This window comes from Trichechus manatus, unplaced genomic scaffold (genome assembly GCF_000243295.1).
Source record: "Trichechus manatus latirostris isolate Lorelei unplaced genomic scaffold, TriManLat1.0 scaffold00134, whole genome shotgun sequence".
In the NCBI taxonomy this organism is placed as follows: Eukaryota; Metazoa; Chordata; class Mammalia; order Sirenia; family Trichechidae; genus Trichechus; species Trichechus manatus.
In genome coordinates, this window is record NW_004444070.1 from 6680216 (window position 1) to 6696942 (window position 16727).

At 49.4% G+C, this 16727-nt stretch overlaps 1 protein-coding gene across 3 annotated transcripts in view; it reads right to left on the minus strand.

The window, feature by feature from the left end:
- Window positions 1-8875: 8875 nt before the first annotated feature.
- LOC101359572 (granulocyte-macrophage colony-stimulating factor receptor subunit alpha) overlaps window positions 8876-16727 on the minus strand; it is a 23690-nt gene continuing 15838 nt past the window's right edge. For 2 of the 3 annotated variants that reach the window (XM_023739474.1, XM_023739475.1), the window contains exons 8-12: window positions 15880-15909; window positions 14393-14525; window positions 13598-13694; window positions 10345-10426; window positions 8888-9221 (exon numbers count right to left, since the gene is read on the minus strand). In XM_023739474.1, coding sequence (XP_023595242.1) covers window positions 9144-9221; window positions 10345-10426; window positions 13598-13694; window positions 14393-14525; window positions 15880-15909 — 420 coding nt within the window. In that variant the 3' untranslated portion in view covers window positions 8888-9143. Of the gene's footprint in view, window positions 9222-10344; window positions 10427-13597; window positions 13695-14392; window positions 14526-15879; window positions 15910-16727 lie in introns of all 3 variants that reach the window. The other variant, XM_023739476.1, reaches the window with a different exon arrangement.

Sequence of the window (16727 nt, forward strand, 5' to 3'; positions counted from 1 at the left end):
ATGTAGCCCAGGAGAGTAAGTTGTTGCGAATAGGACAAACTGTGTCCACAGGAGAGTGAGTATATGGAACCGTCCTGTACTTTCCGCTCGATTTCTCTGTAAACCGACAACGTCTCTGAAAAATAAACTGTACTTGAAGGAAAAAAAAAAGATCCCTAGAAACATTGCATGATTTGGGTTGAGAAAGGAAAAAGTCCTATACTATTATCTGCAGAATTCTTAGTCATTCTACAGAGAAGAGCTCTCCTTATCTTCCAGTCAGCTGCATCACATCAAAGTAACTCACGTAACTGCAAAAAGAGGAGCCCTGGTGGGGCAGTGGTTAAAGCGCTCAGCTGCTAACTGAAAGCTCGGCGGTTTGAACCCACCAGCCGCGCCTCAGGAGAAAGATGTGGCAGTCTGCTTCCAGAAAGATTACAGCCTCAGAAACCCTATGCGGCAGTTCTACTCTGTCCTCTAGGGTCGCTATGAGTCAGAATCGACTTGATGGCAGTGGGTTTGGTTTTTGGTTTACCTGCACACAAATAAACAAAAAGGATTCTTTTGTTGATTGTGAATGTGGCACATATGATTTTTGATACATCAACGCACCCCTAGAAATGAGAAGTGGTTCTCTGGGGATGGAAGATGGGGGAGATACAAAGGGGCATGAGGAGGAAACTTTTGGCGCTATGGATACGTTCATCTTGCAGTGATGGTTTCATGGTGGTATAAAATCCAAACCCACTGCTATCGAGATTCCAACTCTTAGCGACCCTATAGAGCAGGGTGAAACTGCCCCGTAGGTAGGGTTTCCAAGGCTGTACATCCTTAAGGAAGCAGACTGCCACGTTTCTCTTTAGCAGAGCAGCTGGTGGGTTCGAACTACCAACCTTTTGCTGGGCAACTGAGCACTTTAACCACTGTGCCACCAGGGTTCCTTCACAGGGGTATACAGAAGGCAAACTGAACACTTCTCCAATTGTACACTTCAACCATGTGCAATGAATTGCATGCCGATTGGTTCTTTATAAAGCTGTTAAAAAAAACAAACCTCTTGGTAATCACACAAAATCTTATCAAATTAGTACATTCACAGAAGATCTAGAAGGAGGGTCATCTGGAATAGATTCGTGATGTCATTTATGAAAACGCTGCTGTTGCAGATGTGTGGAGGTGATTTTAAGGGGTGGGGGGTGGTTAGGGTCTTGTTCCAGCTCCTGGGTGCTGCAAACGGTTAGCGAGCTCAGCTTCAAAACACTGCTTACAATCAAAGAGCATTGAAGTGATTACATTGATTTATCCTCTGGACACCAGGGAACACTAGTTTTAGAAGAAGGGAATGTGTTTGGCACAGAAGCAGTAAATGCTAACGGTGAGCGACCTTTCTGACCTGCCCAACCGCACAGAATTTCCTTTGCCCTGATTTGATCGGCTTCTTCTGTTCCTGCGACCCAAGGTCGCCTTTGCTTTTTCCCTTTTGGCTCTAGTTTTCCTTTTTCCTCCTCATAAAAGGGGTTGCTGGTGCTCAGCGGAGAGAGGGGCCGAGGGATCGTCCGGGCTGAGCCTGGCAGGAGGCAGGGCTGGGGAGACCCGACTTCAGGGGCAGGGGGTGGAGAGCGAGGTTAGCAGACGGGCGGGTGGTTGAGAAACGCCGGACGGTGAGTCAGCGTTTCCACCCCGTGGGCTAACCTACTTCCTGCCTCTCCCTTTGAACCAGCTCGGCACCCACGGAGGCCCAGGGGTTCTGAGCACCCCAGGAAGGCGGGAAGTGTCACTGAAGGTGGGGGGGGCTCCCCTAGAGGGATGCCAGGGTGCCCAGTGTTGGAGAGGGGCACCCAGAGGCACAGGGCCAACTGGTCATGCCGATGCAGGTCACATCTGTATCACATGGCGGGAGGTGGTGTGGGCTGATTCTGGAATCCTCCTCCTGCCTGCCTTCTGGGGGATTCGACAAATACCAGGAGGACCGGGAGACCAGGAGGGAGGGGGTGATGTGGACAGGAAGGGAGGAGGGGAATACCAAGATGGGGAGGAGAGAGATGGGGGAGATGGGGAAGGGACGGGGAGGGGAGGGGAGAGATGGGGAGGTGGGGTACGGAGGGGGAGGGAGGAGACGTGGGGAGAGTGGGGGGAGGGACCCAGGGAAAGGTGGAAGATGGAGGGAGGGAGGGAGAGAAGAATCAAGAGGGAGAGAGAGGAAGGGAGGGGGAGGAAGGGGGAGGGGGAAGGGAGGGAGAGAGGGAGGGGGAGAGAGAGGAGAGGGGTAGAGGGAGGGAAGGGAGAGGTACAAAGACGGGGGAGAGGGAGAGGGGAGATGGGGGTGAGAGAGAGAGAGACCCCCGCCGGCTGCAGCATAGTGTCTGTGAGTTGGGGTGACCCATGTGGCCTGAAATCCACCCACAAACTCCGTTTCCTAAACTTTCCGGGCTCTGCCGCCTTCTGTGTCCAGTCACCTAAGTGGGAGCCTGCAGAGCGGCCTCAGCCTCCCTCCAAAGACCCCGCTGCCCTGGGCCCCGGAGGCCCTTGGTTCGTTTCTGGTCCTTTGGCAACTCCGCCTGCCTCGCTCTCAGCGGCAAAGCCCAGCTTCCAGATGGTGGTTTCAGAGGCTGGCACGCGGGTGTCTAGAACAGAGAAGAACGCTGGGCTCTGGGGAGAGGGGAGAGGCGCAGAGACTCGCCTCTTCCCGAGTTTTCCTGGCCCTCCAACCCCCACCCCCAAGGATGGCAACTCTGAACACCCGTTAAAAACGGCTATTTCAGCCCAAAGTGGAGCCCTTTGTGAAGAAGTCTCTTTTGCAGTGTTTTATGGGTTTGCTGACTTCCCACACAACCTTTACGTCTGCGGTAGGTGGTGGTTCGGGTCTGGAGGGGGCGAGAGGGGAGACTTGGTTCTTGGGCAGGCCTGGGGTGGGCTGGACCCTAGGAACACCTCCTCAGTCAGGGATGTCCCTTTAATGATCAGGGTGGCATTAAATCTGCAGGGATTAAATGAACATGCAGAGCAAACAGGACGCTTAGGCTTCTGATCTTCCAGACACACGCTCCACCGTTACGTCTTTCTCGTGGGGTTGTTCCAACCCAGAACGTCAACCAATAATTGTCTCAAACATCTCCTCCCTTTGGGCCTAAATTTCTTTAGCAGGGAACTGATTTAAGAAATAATATTGGAGTTGTTATTCCCTCTCCTTGAGCACAGAGAATGTGACCCAGCAGGAGTTGGGCTCCCAAGGACTCGCAAGGACACATCAACTGGGCCCTGAGGTATAAAGAGAATAGCTAAGATAATCTTGGAAAACATCTTCTAGGGAAACGCACATAAAGCCCATCAGACAGAACACAAAAGACTTTCCACTCTTATCTTTTTCTGTCAGATCTAGTGACTAGAAATTTGTTGGACCAATGAAGACCCTCCTGACTGTCGTTACTGAAACCTGTACCAATGATTGTTAAGAAAGACGATTCAAAATGTAGGATCACAGATTCTAGCTAGTCTGTGAAAAGACAAAGCTTTCGGTGGTTTTGCCCATTTGTAATGTTAATATATACTGATGACTCTGTAATGGTCTTTGGACTCGGGCAGACATGGCTGTGGCAGCACGCTCGTCTGTTCTCCCATTCTTGCCTATTCTGTGACATTCTTCGGACTCGGGCAGACAGGGCTGTGGCAGCATGCTTGTCTGTTCTCCCATTCTTGCCTATTCTGTGACATTCTTCGGACTCGGGCAGACAGGGCTGTGGCAGCATGCTTGTCTGTTCTCCCACTCTTGCCTATTCTGTGACATTCTTCGGACTCGGGCAGACAGGGCTGTGGCAGCATGCTTGTCCATTTTTCCCACTTTTGTCTGTTCTGTGATATTTCCTTCGACTCGGGCAGACATTCTAGCTCTGGCAGCATGGTTGTCCGCTTCTCACTTTTGTCCTTTTTGAATATATGCCGAATAAAACTTTCTTTTCGCTTTACTAAACTTTACGATGTTTTTCCCCTACAACAGAACAAACCCTATTTTTCACACTGAAGCCTAAGAACAAAGTGCATAATACTCTGAGAGGATGGTTTCTAATTCATACTAAAGTGATAGTGACTGATATCAAATCCTCCCCTAAGTGCAGGAAGTCAGTACTTAATAGATGTTAAAAGTCAGGGGGAGGGAGACATGGGAGGCCGGATAGAGAAGAAAAGGGGAACAGAAAGTGGGAAGCATACACATAAAATGTTTCTATTTTGCAATTTTATTTGCATGTCTTGTTCCTATTAGTTGCTGATGGATAACTGTGCAGAAAAGCTTTATTTTTCTATTCACAGAACGTTTTTCCCTATCTGGGCCATTCCAGGGCAAATTTTAACGTAGCAGAAGCTGCATTTGGTACTTTTCAGGTCTCCTTTCCCCCCTCACCCCTGCCCGTGCCCCTGACACTGGCAGCTCTTCCCTGCCCCCACTGCACCCAGATCCTGCCTTCCGCTCTGGCCTCCTTGGGGCAGGCGACTGGACGGCAGGGCAGCCTTCGGGCCTCTCAGACCTGTTTGCTCAGAGTGGAGAACTGTCAGCCGAAAGCAGGACCCTTGGAGGTGGGGATTTAGGCACCAGGAGAGTTCAGGGGTAACGTGTGAGAGGAATTAAGAAGGGGAGGTGTTATGGATTGAATTGTGTCCCCCAAAATATGTGTTCTAAATCCTCACCCCTCTACGTGTGGAAGGGAGCCCTGGTGGCACATCAGTTAAGTGCTCGGCTGCTAGCCCCAAAGTTCAAAAGTTTAAACCCAGTGGAGGCTCTGTTGGAAGGAAGACGTGTTGATCTACTCCCGGAATGATGACACCCTAAGAAACACTATGGGGCAGTCCTACGCTGTCCTCTAGGGTAATTATGGGTGGGAATCTACTTGAGGGCACCCAGCAACATACCTGTGGATGTCCTCCCATTTGGGAATCGGGTTTTCTTGATTATGTTAATTAGGTCATATCCATTTAGGATCACTAATCACTTCTGAGGTATAAAAAGAACAGATTAGACACGGAGACAAGCCGGCACAGATAGGGGAAGATAGATGCCCCGTAGAGATCGTCATGGAACAGAAGCTGAAAGGAGGGGACAAAGACCTTCCCCCAGAGCCCACAGAGAGAGAGCCTTCCCATAGAGCCGGTGCCCTGAATTCAGACTTCCAGCCTCCTGAACTGTGAGAAAATAAATGTCTGTTCTTTCAAGCCACCCGCTTGTGGTATTTCTGTTACAGGAGGGCTAGGGAATTAAGACGAGGTCACATGAATGATCTCTACTTACTGGGCTGACTCTTCCCCCACCGGGGCAGGCAGGTGGGGGCAGAGAGGAAGGAGCTGGAAAATCCCTAGAACTGTTGTGAAGCCTGTTGTTAAGAGCTATGGCTGCTAACCAAAACGTCAGCAGTTTGAATCCACCAGGCACTCCTTGGAAACCCTATGGGGCAGTTCTACTCTGCCCTGGAGGGTCGCTCTGAGTCAGAGTCAACTCGAAGGCAATGAGTTTGGTTTTTCTTTTTTCTTTTTTTGATTGTGAAGCCTGGCAGAGACCCCCATCTTAAAGTGGACAAGGGTTGCTGAAATCCAAACTGGATCTCTTGGTTTCCCAAGCTCTCTTCCTTTCCCAAGCTCTCTTCCTTCTCCCGGGAACCCAGAACATTCTTCTCAGACGAAGCTCACAGAAGCTCTGCCGTGACCACAGCGTTTCCTTCGGGGAGATAGGAAGTCCTTATCCCAAGAGAGGCTGCTCGATGGAGCTGCTTAGAAAGGAGACCAACCGCGGACCCTCTGGCAGTTTTGCCAGCTGGTGTTAAGCAACTGGGAGCTTGGTGTTGGGTGTGCTGGGGCAGGGCGTGGGTAATTGTTGTTGTTGGGTGCCTTGGAGTAGATTTTCAATTCACAGCCACCCCATGTGACACAGTAGAACTGCCCCATAGGATTTCCTAGGCTATGATCTTTATGGGAGCAGATCACCAGGTCTTCCTCCTGCGGGGCCACTGGGTGGGTCTGAACTGCTGACCTTTGCTGAACAGCTGAGTGCTTAAATGTTGTGCCACTCGTAAAAACTCATCGTCATCGAGTCGATTATGACTCATAGTGACCCTATAGGACAGAGTAGAACTGCCCGTAAAGTTTCCAAGGAATGGCTGGTGGATTCAAACTGCTGACCTTTTGGTTAGCAGCTGAGCTGTTAACCACTGTGGCGCTAGGGCTCCATCTATTGTTCTAGATGTTGCTAAACAAATAAACCAAAACAACCCCTGAAAAACCAAATCCATTGCCTTGGACTAAATTCTGACTCATGGTGAGCCCATGTATTGTGGAGTAGAGCTGAGCTCCAAAGGGTTTTCTTGACTATAATCTTTATGGAAGCAGATCACCAAGCCTTTCTTCCGTGGCGCCTCTGGGTGGGTTCGAACCACTAACCCTTTGGTTATTGCCCATAAAAAGCCCTTTCCCGTGGAGTTGATTCTGACTCATAGCGACCCTATAGGACAGAGTAGAACTGCCCCTTCGGGTTTCCAAGGAGCGGCTGGTGGGCTCAAACTGTTGACCTTTTGGTGAGCAGCTGAGCTCTTAACCACTGCACCGCCAGGGCTCCTGTCTTGCACTAACGTAAGGTTAAATGTGAACCGTAGGCATTTGCACCACCCCAGGACCCTTAACCATCACAGATGCAGGTTAAAGTCCACTCAGGGAAGGGATGTATGGGGCAGAGTCTGATGTCCTCTGCCTGTGGAGCCGGGGGTCGGGTTCCCCCCTCCCAGCACAATGTGTGACCATACGCATGGAGTATCACCAGCCAGGGATGCTCCCCTGAGCCCTGGTGTCCAGAGTCTCCACAGGGCCCCATCTCACACTGCCCGTGGGGCTGACCTTAGTCTCCAGCCCCTCCTGGAGGTCAGAACTGATACTTTGTGACCCAAAGCCCTCCTCATAAATCTCACCCTTAAGCTGTCCGGGAGCCAAGACCACTAGACCAACAAAGATGCTCCCACCAGACAGAACATTCTGGAAGCCCAGAGGCCACTGCCCAGTAGCTGAGGGCAAGGCTTGGCCTCCTTTCGGATGAGCAGAATTCTTCACATGGCCCCTAACCAGGGAGGGAAGGATGGAGTCTCCTCAAAGACAAGTCTGATCCCGGAGGGGCACATAGAACAGATGGGGTCACCACGAGCCAAAGGCAATGGGTTTGTTTGGTTTTGTGATGGTTAACTCTGTGTGACCACTTGGCCTGGACATGGTGCCCAGGTATTTGGTCAAACACTAGTTTAGATGTCGAAGTATTTTTGTCATGTGAGAAGGAGTCCTGGTGGCGCAATGATTAAGCACTCGGCTGCTAACCAGAAGATTGGTGGCTTGAACCCACCCAGCAGCTCCACAGGAGAAAGAGCTGGTAATCTACTCCTGTAAAGTTTGCAGCCTAGGAAATCCATGGGCCCCTGAGGTCACCTTGTAGCAAAATAACAGATTGACTCACAAAATAAAGACTATCACCCATGAGTACTGTGTTCCTTTAAAAAAAAAATCATCTGCATGAGACCGAACGGTCAACAATTACTTTAAAACAAAGATGAGAAGGTAAGGGGGCAGGGAAACGAGATGAGTGGAAATGGAACAACCAGAGTGGAAACAATGAGAATGTTCACACGTTGTGAAGAACGTAGCCAATGTCACTGACCAATTTGTGTAGAAATTGTTGAATGGGAACCTAAACTGCTATATAAACCTTCACCGAAAACACAATAAAATATCACACCCTCTCCTCACTTAGCGACATTGTTACTTTCCAAAGACCAGGTACTTATGCGAAATTAGTGTTACATGAAAATGGAGGATGACCACATCATTACATAACTGCCAAACGACATCATTACATAACTGCCAAACCACTGACAATCATGGTCCAGCCAAGCTGACACATAACTTTAACCATCACAGGTAGCATTACTCTCATCTCACACCTCAGCATTTGTTATCGTCAGATGTACATCATTAATGTGCAAAGTAGTCGGTAAATTTTTTACTATTGTCGTAAATGCAGAACGTCAGATGACAAGATAGTGGATAAATAAGAAGAAGGTGTATTAAAAACAAACAGACAAACTCTGTTGGGCAGTTCAACTCCATCCGATGAGGTTGTATGAGCTGAAATGGATACAACAACACCCGACAACAACTGTTAAATCAGTTGACTCCTAGTAAAGACGATCACCCTCCATAATGTGGGTGGGCCTGGTGCAATCAGTTGAAGGCCTTAAGAAAACATAGGTAGAGACAGGACTCTGTTGCCTCTGGGGTGAGACTAGCTGCACCCTCCCACCCCAGCTAGGCTGCCTGGGCCCTCCTGTTGAGCAATGGTGAGGAGGCAAACAAGTTCCTCCAGTTTCTGTAGCAGCTATCTCCCGGCGAACAAAGAACAGCCTTCTGCTCCCCATCTGCAGTCCTGCCCACAAGCATCTGCACCAGCCTTTCGCCCGGCCAGAGACAAGTGGCTGGGTGTCCATCTGCCCCTGAGCACTGAGTGGACGTCATAGCCCCATCCAGCCGGACCCTCCATCTGTCAGTGTGTTGCACTGTGGTGGCTTGTGTGTTGCTGTGATGCTGGAAGCTATACTACTGGTATATCGAATACCAGCAGGGTGACCCATGGTGGACAGGTTTAGGCAGAGCTTCCAGACTAAAACAGACTAGGAAGAAAGACCTCGCCATCTACTTATGAAAATCAGCCAACGAAAACCCTACGGATCACAACAGAACTTCGTTCGATATAGAGCTGGAAGATGAGCCCCCTCGGCTGGAACTCACTCAAAATACACAGTGGCCTTAACAAAGGACTTGAGCAGACCAACGATCGTGAAGGTGGCGCAGGACCGGGCAGTGTTTCATTCTGTTGTGCGTGGGGTCGCCATGAGTTGGAGCCGACTTGAAGGCAATTAACAAAACAACAACAAGCTCTTTGTGGAGGATCTAGGCTGAGATTTATGTCATCAGGTTCGAAGGGGATTGAATGGTCTCTAGGATTCCAAGCATCTCTGTAGAATGTCACATTTTTATAAGTAAAAAAATAGAAAACTGCATAAAGCCACAAAACATGATAGAAACACAAGTTCTGGGAGTCTCGGGGTGGAGGTATGGGTAGATTCACATCTCACTGGGGCGGCTGAGGCTCACGCGACTTCTTCCACCGTGATGACCTCTTCATTCTCAGCTTTTCCTGTGCCCGGCATAAGCTCGTTCCAGCTGACCTGGGGAGGAGGGAGAGCGGGCGTGGGGTGTTGAACAAGCCCAGAGTGTTGTGAACTGCTGCATGTGTGTCCCCTGAGGGAGACGTTTAAGCTGACCCCTGAAGGAAGTTCAGGAGCCGCTGTGGGAAGTGAGATCCCGAGTGGGCACAGCCAGTGCAAAGGCCCTGAGGCCACAGAGGGCTTGGAGGTCGAGGAGGGACAAAATGGCAGGGCCTGGGGCTGGGCTGGGTGGGCCCCGGAGGTCAGGGCAGAGAGTGGACTGGGGAGTGTCGGCCAGGGAAAGTGGTGCCTGCAGGGGGTCAGCACAGCTGGAGGCAATGGAGGGACAGTGGTGGGGGGAGGACTGAGGGGCACTCTGGGGGACAGCCCGTGGAAGGCAGCCCTGGGCTGGGGCAGGACGGTGTGACAAATGGGTTCTCGGGGCAGAGGTGAGCCTGTGCTGTCCTCCTCCAGCCACGCTGGTCACCCCCACAAGGCCGGATCTGAGCTCTCTCTCTCTCTGCTTCTCTATCTCTCTGTCTGTCTCCCTGTATCTGTGTTCTCCTCTCTCTCTCTGCTGTCTTTTTCTCTGTTTCCCTACTCCTCTGTCTCTCTTCTGCTTCTCTATCTCTCTCTCTGTCTGTCGATCTGTCTCCCTGTGTCTCTGTCCCTCTCTCTGTCTTTTTAGCTCTCTCTGTTACTCTTTTTCCCCTTCCCTCTCTCTCTCCTCTGTAGCCCCTTCTCTCTTCTCTTTCCCCCTCCTCTCTTTCTCTCTCATATCTCTCTCAGTCTCTGTCTGTCTCTGTGTCTCTGTCACACCCGCTCTGTCTCTCTCTCCTCTTTCTCTTCCTTTCTTCCCTTCCCCTCGTCTCTCTCTCTTCTTTGTAGTCCCCTCTCTTCCTTCTCCCCACTCTCTCCCATCCTCTCTCTCTGTCTCTCTACTCCTCTCTCTCTCTCAGCTTCCCCAGACACAGCTCATAGAGAAGACCCCACCTCTGACCCCAGAGGAAGGTCCTTGAGCAGGACCCAGGATTCCGGCCACAATGAGTGATGGTGCTATGGTCCACATGGTGGGGGGGCATTAAGGGGACCACAGGGATTACTGCTCTCCCCTTCCCATGTTCCTCTGCCCGCCCCCATTCACCTGCAGGCCTGTTTCCTGGTTGTCGTTCAGTTTATCTTTGATCTTCGGAATTGGAGGGAATAAAGCGTGCATCACGAGGAACCTAGTGGCACCAAGAAAGGGGTGAAGAGAAGGTCTGGATGCCCCAGCGTCTTCATGTCCCACCTGGTCACATTGTGCTGTGCCATCTTAACAACACCCGGCCCTAAACCTTCAGAACAGCTTCATTTAAGAATCACAGAAAGACCAAATACCTGGATAACGGAGACACTAGGAGCTACGACGGGTCCATGGAGGCCTTGGGTGGCACAATGGTTAACGTGCTCGGCTGCTGATTGAAAGGTTAGAGGTTCGAGTCCACCCGGGGGCACCTCAGAAGAAAGAGCTGGTGATCTGCTTCCGAAAAGTCACGGCCTTGAAAACCCTATGGAGCACAGCTCTGCTCTGCACACGTGGGATCGCCTTGAGTGGGAAATGACTCGACAGCAACTAACAACAACAGAAGGATACATGGTGATGCCCGTGAGGAATCTTTGTAGAATTCTAAGTCCTTTGGGCACAGGGATGGAAAGGGGTACATGGCAGTCATGGCAGCTTGGCCGAACCCAGGCGTCCCTGCCATTAAAAGGTTAGAAAGCCCCAGAGTGGCAGCTAACAACAGATGGTTTTGATCCAGCTCTACACGCCTCCGCCTGCCACTCTGCTCGGCATGCAGCACAGAACGAAACGCTGCCTGGTCCTGCGCCATCCTGATGATTGTTGTTATGCTTGAGCCCACTGTTGAGGCCACTGGGTCAATCCATCTGTTGAGGATCTTCCTCTTTTTTGCTGACTCTGTACTTTACTAAGCATGATGTCCTTCTCCAGGGACTGATCCCTCCTGACAATATGTCCAAAGTATGCGAGACAAAGTCTCGCCATCCTTGCTTCTAAGAAGCATTCTGGTTGTACTTCTTCCAAGACAGATTTGTTCTTTTGGCAGTCCGTGGTATATTCACTATTCTTCACCAACACCGTAATTCAAAGGCATCAATTCTTCTTCGGTCTTCCTTATTCATTGTTCAGCTTTTGCATGTGTATGAGGTGACTGAAAAATACCATGGCTCGGGTCAGGCATGCCTTAGTCCTCCAAGTGACATCTTTGCTTTTTAACACTTTGAAGAGGTCTTTTGCAGCAGATTTGCCCAATGCAATGTGCTGTTTGATTTCTTGACTGCTGCTTCCTGTTTGATTTCTTGACTGCTGCTTCCATGGGTGTGGATTGTGGATCCAAGTAAAATGAAATCCTTGACAACTTCAGTCTTTTCTACATTTATCAGGATGTTGCTTATTGGTCCAAATATAATGTGATATAATATAATGTAATGTAATGTATTGTAATATAATGTAATATAATATAATGCAGTGTCGTGCAGTGCAGTGTAATGTAATGTAACAATAATATAATATATAACACAACACTGTATTATATTATGCATACACACATTTGTACTAAGGTTGTACAAATGGTTTGTGCTCTACTGCTAACCTAAAGGCTGGTGATTGGAACCCACCCAGCGATGTTGCAGAAGAAAGGCCTGGTGATCTGCTTCCATGAAGATTACAGCCAAGAAAACCCTATGGAGCAGTTCTGCCTTGTAACACACGGGGTCCCCATGAGTTGGAATCAACAGCAACCACCACCACCACCACCACCACCACCACACACACACACACGCACACACACACACACACACCCCACAGAACATTTGCCATGGTAACCACTTTTTGAGTGCACCCAGTTCAGCGGCATTAATTACACTCACTCTGTTGTGCCGCCATCACCGCCATCCATTCCCAAAAGTCTTCCACCAGCTCAGACAGAACTCAGTCCCCCTTCAGCTGTACCGCCCATTCTCCTCTCCCCCAAGTCCCTGGTCACCACCAATGTACTCTCCTCTCTGTGCATTTCTCTGTTCTAAGTATTTCAGATAAGTGAGATCATACAGCTTTTGTCTTTTTTTTTTTAATAAAGGTTTACAGAACAAACAGTTTCTCATTAAGCAGTTAGTATGCGTATTGCCCTATGACAATGGTTAACAACCCCATGACATGTCAACACTGTCCTTTCTCAACCTTGGGATCTCTGTCACCAGCTTTCCTGTCCCCTTCTGCCTTCTAGTCTTTGTTCTTGGACTGCTGTGCCTCATCAGTGCCATTTTGTTTTATGGGGCTGTCTAATCTCTGGCTGAAGAGTGAACCTTGGGAGTGACTTCACTACTGAGCTAAAAGGGTGTCTTCACTTGACAGCAACTCACAGCAACAAATTATTTAAGAAAAGATTGTGGGGCTAACAGCCCCTTTCTTGTTGCCAACTTCAGTGTCTTACTTATCAACGATCCCTTTGATATTTCTGGCGCCTGTAGGGATGTGTGACATGTCAACACGTGGATGTGCCACAAAGCCGTGTGTCTGTGTCTGGCCTTCCTGACATTACCTGGTGTGGTTGTTGGGTGCCATGGAGTCCATTCTGACTCACAGTGACCCCATGCGACACAGTAGAACTGCCCCATAGAGTTTCCAAGGCTGTATTTCTTTTTAAAAACAGAACACATATTGTTTTATGACAATGGGTTAACAATCCCACGACATGTCAACACTGTCCCTTCTCAGCCTTGGGTTCCCCATTACCAGCTTTCCTGTCCCCTCCTGCCTTCTAGTCTTTGTCCCTGGACTGTTGTGCCCCATTAGTCTCGTTTTGTTTTATGGGGCTGTCTAATCTTTGGCTGTCCTTTTGTGTCTGACTTATTCTGCTCAGCATAAGGAGTCAAAGTTCATCCATGCTGTAGCATGTATCCAAACTTCATTTCTCTTCATAAACCAAAAAAACCCAACCCATTGCCGTCAAGTTGATTCAGACTCATAGCAACCCTAGAGGACAGAGCAGAACTGCCCCGCAGGGTTCCAAGGAGCGGCTGATGAATTCCAACTGCCGACCTTTTGGTTAGCAGCCGAGCTCTTAAGCACTGCGCCACCAGGCTCTGTCTTTACGGCTGAGGCATATTGCGTTGTGTGGATGGACCCCATCGTGTGTATCCATTCGTCTGTTGGCTGACACTTGGTTGTTTCCACCTTCTGTCTATTATGAATAGTGCTGCCATGAACCTTGGTGCCCATGTATCTGTTTTCAATTCTCTTGTATCTGTTTTCAACCCTACACCCAGGAGTGAGATTGCTCGTCACATGGTAGTTCTAGGTTTAACCCTGAAAAGTCCCACATTGCTGGCAGTGTTACCTTTTAAAAAGAAACCCAATGAGCAGGGCGCCGAGGAGGGTCCCCAGGACCACCAGTACATAGACGTACTTGGGGCTGGCTTCTCCTTCTTCAAAGCCTGTCGAGAGAGCGTGAAACGCAAGGCACACATCTATGATCAAGTGTCAACGCACGGCTAGTTCATTTCCTGGCTAGTTCACACGTCACAGCTGCCCCTGATGTCCACCCAGCAGGGTGCTTGCCTCCAAGTAAACACACTCCTCTTGCAGCCCACTTACCGAACTCTAGGGGCTCACTTCCCGGACCCTCCTGAGGGAGGAATAGGAATTACATGAATGTACTTTTGTGTAGACACACATCTCTATTTTCTCATCTACCTAGTTATCTATCCATCCGTCTATCTCTTCTATCCATCCATTTGTATCTGTCTGTCTGTCCATCTATCATCTATCAGTCCGTTTATCATCTACCTACCTATCTATCCATCCATCCATCCATCCATCTATCATCTATCAGTCTATCCATGGTCTATCTACCTATCTATTATCTATCTATCTATCTGCCTATCTATTATCTATCATCTGTGAGTCTATCTATTATCTATCTATCTGTCTATCATCTACCTACCTATCTATCATCTATCTACCTACCTATTTATCCATCCATCCATCCATCCATCTCTCTATCCCTCTCTCTATCTATCTATCTCTCTCTCTAACATCTGTCTCCCCCAGTAGTGTCAGATGTCACAGCTGCCCCTGATGTCCACCCAGCATGGCCCTTTCCCTCCAGGGAACACGCTCTGAGCACACTCACCAAACTCTACAGGCTCGCTCCAGGGACCCCAATGAAGGATCCGGGAGTTTGCAGTTCTGATTCTGACCGTGTATCTTGCTGTTGGGTTGATTGAAAAGCTGTGCTTATTTCCCAAATTACCAGGAATAGGAATCTTTGGATAAACACAGAAAGATGACAGTAGTTACCACTTAGGTTGTGAAAAGACAGGACGGCAGAGAAAGAAGTCTTTTAAATTGCACAGCTGAAATTAACAAGATTTAAAACCACGCTTTGTCAATCTAGGCATGAAAATCATAGAAGGAAAGAGAAATTCTGTTAACAAAGCAACACCTTTAAATCCTATTACTGGATCTTATTGTTATTTAGAAACATGCAGTTCTTAACATTAATGTACATTTTTACATGCTGAAATGTTTGCAGGAAGGTTGGAGTGAACAACCGCAGTGAATGTTTTATTCATTCACCAGATAACCATTCCTGGGGCCCGTAGGAGTGTAAATACAGATACAGAAACCATGCTGGGGCAGTGAATGAGTACTGGTATACCCATGTTTTCGTTGTTGTTGGGGTGCCATTGAGTGGATTTGGACTCGTAAAGGCCCCACGAGGCAGAGTAAAACTGCCCCAAAGGGTTTTCTTGCTGTAATCTTTATGGAAACAGATCACTCCGCAGAGCTCTTTTTCCCTCAGAGCTGCCGGGTACATATGAACCACCAACATTTTGGTTAGCAGCCAAGTGCTTACCCAACAGGGCTTCTTGATAGATCCGTAAACAAGCAAACAAAAAGTTTCCATTAAGTTGACTCTGACTCATGATGACCCAAGTGTGTTAGAGTAGAACTGTGCTCTATAGGGTTTTCAGTGGCTAACTTTTTAGAAATAGAGCACCAGGTCTTTCTTCCGAGGCGCCTCTGAGTGGACTCAAACCTCCAAGCTTTTGTTTAGCAGCTGAGCTCGTTCACCATTTGCACCATAAATGAAACCATCTAGTCGATTCCGACTCATAGAGACCCTAAACAGAGAGACCTAAAAGGGACGTTAAGATCCCCATACTGAACACCCTCATTTTAGGAGGGAGGATATTGAGGGTCAGAGAGGTGAGGAGACTGAGAAAATATCACACCAAAGTCATTTAATGATCTATCTCAGAGGCATTTTGAAGAAAGAAACAATATCCTCAGACATTCAATGAAAATTTGTCTTGACCCAGGATGGATGGCAGAGGAACACAATGTGAAGATCAGCTGCATACAATGAATGTAACTCACTTCAGCCAGTAGGGCATAAGTGGTCAGGACAAGGGCGTCCCCACCCAGATGGGGTTCTTGGGAGTCCTACCCACTGACCTGCTCGTATTCTTGGGATCCCTCCATCCTCTGGGACCCAGATCCCCATCTCCTCCATCCCAGCCCCACCTGGACCAAGTTTATCTTTGCGTTGCACTCTTCTGCAGGGCATTTTAGGGTTAAGCTACAGGACGGACATTGGAAGGCAGTTTCACTCACCGGTTTATGGCCGCTGCCATCTTTATGGCCCTATGAAAACAACACAACAGAAGGTCCATTTTCCTCCACTTAGAAAGTTTTTCACAAGTCCCAGTCCAGATCTCCCTATGAGTGCGGTCAGGGTTAACCCACCCCATCTCTCGTTCACGAAGGGCTGATTCCCTTCCATCCACCGCAAAGCTGGAGTCTGTGGTGGGTGGAGCCTGGGGGTTGGGGGACACATTTCTTCCAGAAGCCTCTCCTTGTTCCCCAGCTGGTGGAGGGTCTGGGGTGGGGGGTGTCCTGGTGGGCAGCAGAGTAGAGGACCCTCCTCCCCTCTCTGTCGCTGACTCTCAATCACCAATCCCCCACGGCCACTATGGATCCGAGGGGTTTGAGGCCACCTGGTTTGGAATTGCTGTCTGGGTGGCCCAAAGGCACATGGGCATCTCTCGCCCCCACTGCCACTGACTGTCTGTCCTGGACACATTTCCCTTTGCTGGAGGGTCCAGCTGGTACTGAGCTCCCATTACTCATTGCTGGAGGTCCAGCTGCTACTCAGCTCCAATTACCCATTGCTGGAGGTCCAGCTGGCCCTGCACCTCCCATTACCCATTTCTAGAGGTCCAGCTGGTACTTCAGCTCCCATTACCCATTCCTGGAGGGTCTAGCTGGTACTCAGCTCCCATTACCCATTCCTGGAGGTTCCAGCTGGTACTCAGCTCCCGTTACCCATTTCTGGAGGTCCAGCTGGCACTGCAGCTCCCATTACCCATTGCTGGAAGGTCCAGCTGGTACTCAGCTCCCATTACCCATTCCTGGAGGGTCCAGCTGGTAGTGCAGCTCCCATTACCCATTCCTGGAGGTCC